Consider the following 4,945-nt stretch of genomic DNA (forward strand, 5'->3'; position numbering starts at 1 on the left):
TCATTTGGTGTCCCTCTATCTGAAGGGACAAAGAACATCTCTGAGTTGGGGTGATGTCCAATGCTGGAAATGGAGGTTGTTCTTGGCTGGCCCATGATGGTGACCCTGGGGCAACTTCCCCGGGGTGTCCAGAGGGCACAGGCACAGCCCAGACCCTGCTCTGCTGCTCCGTCATGTCTCTTGCAGGAGCCTGACTGTGCCAGGACACTGCTGTGTGACCCCAGCCTGCACACTGCCACACTTCAGCTCTTCCCTGGGGCTTTCCTCTCCGGGCCACTTGCTAGCCCCACCAGCCAGACCCTCCTTGAATCTGGCCACCTCTTGCCCTCTCGCCAGCGCAGCCCAGCAGAGAAGCCCCATTGGGACTGGTCCCACAGCAGCACATGGAGGCCACTGAGAATGTCCACCCAGCCGGCATGCTGAGGAGATCTCCTCCCCAGGCAGCTTGCAGACCCAGCTGCCAACATTCCTGCCCAGAGTGGCATGAGAGAATTGGCCCAGGGTATCCTCAGGAAGGTCCTTTTGCCCCAGGGGCAGGGCAGCCTGCCCTGAGCTGCCCCACCACAGCAAAGGGTTTCTCTGTCCATGTTTGGCCTGCTCTTCTCCCAGCAGAGCCCATCCCCCTCAGAGACTTTCCCAAGAGAGCTCATCTGTGCTGGCCAGGCCAGCCATTCCTGCACCCCCTCCCCAGGTGTCCCACAGCCCCCGAGCTGGTGGTGCGGCTCTGCAGAGCCAGGGGCTGAGGTGCCCAGGGCCATGCTGGTCAGGCTGGGAGGCAGACCCAGCTCAGGTGGCTCCTGCCCCCTCCACCTCAGCACACAGACGCTGCCCCTGCAGGTCCAGAGAACATCTCGGAGAAAGGATACCGGACAAAATAATCATCAGAGGGTCTTTTATTTTGTTTAAACACACAGAGAGCAGCTTCTTATTTACACAAAGTCTCTGGCTCACACAAGACAGGCAGATGCTGACATAGATATAGTATAAAGGGTGACTCTTCTCTTTTGTTCACATTAATACAACCCAGAAAAGCTAAAAACCAAAGAAACAAAAAAAGAAAAATATACCAAAAGTAAGTCTGGGACTGAAATGAGGTATATCATGAGTGATATGCAGAACCAGATGGGCAGTTCATTGCTGCTTCTGAAAAGAAACCAGTCATCAGTTTCCTTAAGGCATCCTTGAGCTCCTGGTTCCTCATGCTGTAGATGAGGGGGTTCACTGCTGGAGGCACCACCGAGTAGAAAAATGACACCAACAGGTTCATAGATTTTGAGGAGATGGAGGGGGGCTTCAGGTAGGCAACCATGACAGTGCTCATAAAGAGGGAGATCACGACCAGGTGAGGGAGGCACGTGGAAAAGGCTTTGTGCCGTCCCTGCTCCGAGGGAATTTTCAGCACAGCCCTCAAGATCTGCACATAGGACACCAGAATGAAAACAAAGCAAACAAAAGCAATCAAGGCACTGAACACAAGAAGCCCCATTTCCCTGAGATAGTCTGAATGTGAGCAGGAGATCTTCAGGATCTGGGGGACTTCACAGAAGAACTGGTCCAGGGCATTGCCCTGGCAGAGGGGCAGTGAAAATATATTGGCCGTGTGCAGCACAGCATAGGGAAAAACACTGCCCCAGACAGCTGCTGCCATGCGGACACAAGCTCTGCTGCCCAGGAGGGTCCCGTAGTGCAGGGGTTGGCAGATGGCAACATAGCGGTCATAGGCCATGACAGCAAGAAGATAAAACTCTGCTGACATGAAAAAGAAAAAGAAAAAGACCTGTGCAGCACATCCTGCATAGGAAATGACCCTGGTGTTCCAGAGGGAATTGGCCATGGCTTTGGGAACAGTGGTGGAGATGGAGCCCAGGTCAAGAAGAGAGAGGTTGAGGAGGAAGAAGTACATGGGGGTGTGGAGGCGGTGGTCGCAGGCGATGGCGGTGATGATGAGGCCGTTTCCCAGGAGGGCAGCCAGGTAGATGCCCAGGAAGAGCCAGAAGGTCAAGAGCTGCAGCTCCCGTGTGTCTGCGAATGCCAGGAGGAGGAAGTGGGTGATGGAGCTGCTGTTGGACATCTGATTCCTTTGCTCATGATGTTCTGCCAAAGGAGGAAACCACACTCACAAGTAAGAACTGCTCTGAGCAAATCTCTTCACATTCCCTGTGTCCCATTACCTCTGTTCTTCCCAAACACACATGACCTTCCTCCTTCCTTTCAGGACCTTTTTACTCCCCCAGGTTCCGAGCTCTGCTTTGTACTGGTGAAACAAGACACAAGCAGGAGGCTTCTGCCCATGGGCTCCCAAGCAGTCACCCCTGCTCAACAGCAGTGGGCATCTTTTAAAGACATGGTTGCTTCTAAACATCACCATTTCTCTCATAAGTAATCCATGAATAGAATCCGGTCAGCATTTCGAGCAGGAGAATGCCAGGGAAACTCTCAGAAGTGCAAAAATTTTACCGATCTAATTAGAGGCAGCTCACCCCCCAGCTCCACACTGCATTTTCCACAGCCCCACAGGTTTGGGTGGTTTGAAGGACTTTGGTCCCATGGACACAGCTGCATGGCAGTGTTGGTGTGTGAGCCACACCTGAACCCCTTCTCCCCAGAGAGTACGAGAGTAAGAACAAGAGCAGCATGGACAGGAGGGGAAGATGGAGAAATGCTCCTGCTGAGGGAGGAAAGGGACCTATAGACAGTGCTCAGGAGTTTCTCCTCCTTGGTGTGTGGCGGCTGAGGAGGCACCTTGGCCAGAAGCCCCACAGCCTTGATGTCAGAAGCTCTGCTGGGCCAGAGAGGAGACCGGGGGGGTTTCAGTAGAAGGCGTCCTCATTACAGGAGATGGCAGGAAGGTGCCCAAATCGCCCTCCCAAGGCACATGGGAGCTGCTCCCTCTCTCCTTGCCCAGGGCTCTGCTGCCTGGAGCTGTCCCTGCTGGGAGATCCTTCTCTGGCAGCACGTCTCCTCCCCGGCAGTGCACACAGAACCCATCATAGATGCTGTGTGCTCAGCTCTGCCCCGCAGACACCTCCTGGCAGCAGAAGACTGCCCAGGAGCATCCCTGTGGGCACAGGCTCTGACAGGAACATCTGACCGACCCTGATAAGGCTGGAAAGGTGATGCTGGGTGCTGTCTGTAAGCTGTAGGGCATTGATTTTTCTTAATCCCAGAATTATTCACCTCTCAGATTTGGAGACTCAGGGCCTTCTCAAGAATGGGGAGATGAATCTCCATGTCTTACTCCTCACACAGAAACAGAAAAGCAGAAGACTGAAAGCACAAAATCCTTCCCTTTCAGGTACCCCTGCCTTGATGTTCTTCTGGAAAAGTCGCCTCTGCCACTGCTCTTGAGCTGTGAGCAGCCCTGACCCACGCAGTTCTCCCTCGCAGAAGCTGAACCCTGCCATGCAAGGACTTGCTCCTTCCACCCAGAGCTTCTCCCCAGAGCGCTGTGGGAGCTCCCCGGGCAGGCGCAGAGCTGACCCTGGCAGGCGGCAGAGTCCCTGCCCCAGCACACAGCCACCGGGGTGCAGGGACCCTACTGGCAAGGACAGCCCTGCCCACCCCTGCCTGCACACCTATCTTGAAACCCCAGAGCCCTTCCTGGGAGAAGACAACTGACCTTCATTGTCCCTCTGAAGGTGCAGTGGGGCATCTCTGCTCTGAAGCACATCCTCCTGCTCCACACCAGAAAAGCCAGGAGAGCCATCCTGACAGCTCCTATCAGCCATGGCATGTGTGAGGTGTAGGAGACACTGCCAGGAACTCACCTGCATTGCCCCACAGCCAGAGACTTACTATGGGAAAGGCTGTGAAGGGTTCTCCCCCGGTGAGCTCTCTTCTGTCCTCCCACCCCAGACTGCCTTTACCTCTCTGTCCCTTCTCTTGTCTGCCCTCGCTGCCTGCAGGCAGTGCCCTCAGCCCTGCTGCGCTGTGCAGAGGAGCTGCTCCTGGGCAGAGCTGTCTCTCTGCAGCGCTGCCCGCTTGCCAGGAGCTCCCTCCGCCCCAGCAGCCCGGCCCAGATCAGCAGCAGAGGACCAGCCCGTGGTGGCACTGCCTCTATCCCCTCTGGGCTCCCTCAGAGATGTCCCTGGGGCTCCAGGGGAACCTGCTGGGAAACAGGATGAAGTCATCACTGAAGTTTTGTCCATCAGCTGGGGAGAGAATCTTCTATCCAGCATTTTCAATTCTCAGTCAGAGAAAGACTGAGATCCAAAAATACCTTTATTTTGTTGTTGTTTTAGTATTAAGAGAACACCCAGACAATGCCAGGGAGAAATCTCCTTTTCCTCTAAGGAGGGAAGCCACTTAGTTGAGTCAATGGAGGCTTCTCAGCCTGGGTTTGTAGTCCCTGGGGCTACAAGAGGAGTTAGCTCCATCCCATGCCCACCACAAACCCCCAGCAGGTGGCATTCCTCTGGCCTCACTTCACAAGGGCACAAAAGCGGCTCCTGCATGTGAGCTCCTGGTCTCAGCTCCCTTGTGAAGTAATGGAGAGGGAGGGCAGGAGGAAGATGTTTGGACACCGACACCTGGGGACATCTTTGGTGGAAGGGGTGACCAAGAGGCATGTTGGGAATGGCAAGCTATAGTGGAGAAGTTAATAGAGACAGGGCAGAATCTGGGGGCATTTTGGTGGAGGCTGGTGGGAAATCCCTTTGGCCAACTTCAATGACATAAGGTGGCCACGTGGAGGACAAGTGCCCCTGTAACTCTTCCTTCTGCCCAGGGCAGCCCCTAGAGGGGTTCAGCTGACCAAATGGAGTCATGTGGCACAGGCAGAGCTCAGTCTCTCTCTTCTCCATCAGCTGTCTTTTCCACATGTCCCCGGAGTATGATGGCAGTTGTCTCACGTGCATCCCTTCATTGCCTGACCTAATTCAGGGCAGGGGAACCTCAATTTAGTTTACAAATTCTGTCCTGCAGTGCTCAGGGAGGTGCCAGGGCT

At 54.8% G+C, this 4,945-nt stretch overlaps 1 protein-coding gene across 1 annotated transcript; it reads right to left on the minus strand.

Annotated features, from left to right (window-relative positions):
- Positions 1-1,099: 1,099 nt before the first annotated feature.
- On the minus strand, positions 1,100-2,071 carry LOC309684231 (olfactory receptor 14J1-like; the record flags this gene model as incomplete). The annotated part of the gene is made up of 1 exon (XM_082500170.1): positions 1,100-2,071. The coding sequence occupies one exon, from the start codon at positions 2,069-2,071 to the stop codon at positions 1,100-1,102; it is 972 nt and encodes a 323-aa protein (XP_082356296.1).
- Positions 2,072-4,945: the final 2,874 nt, after the last annotated feature.

The sequence above is a fragment of the Vanellus vanellus genome, assembly GCF_965231255.1.
Source record: "Vanellus vanellus genome assembly, contig: HAP1_SCAFFOLD_45, whole genome shotgun sequence".
Taxonomy (NCBI): Eukaryota; Metazoa; Chordata; class Aves; order Charadriiformes; family Charadriidae; genus Vanellus; species Vanellus vanellus.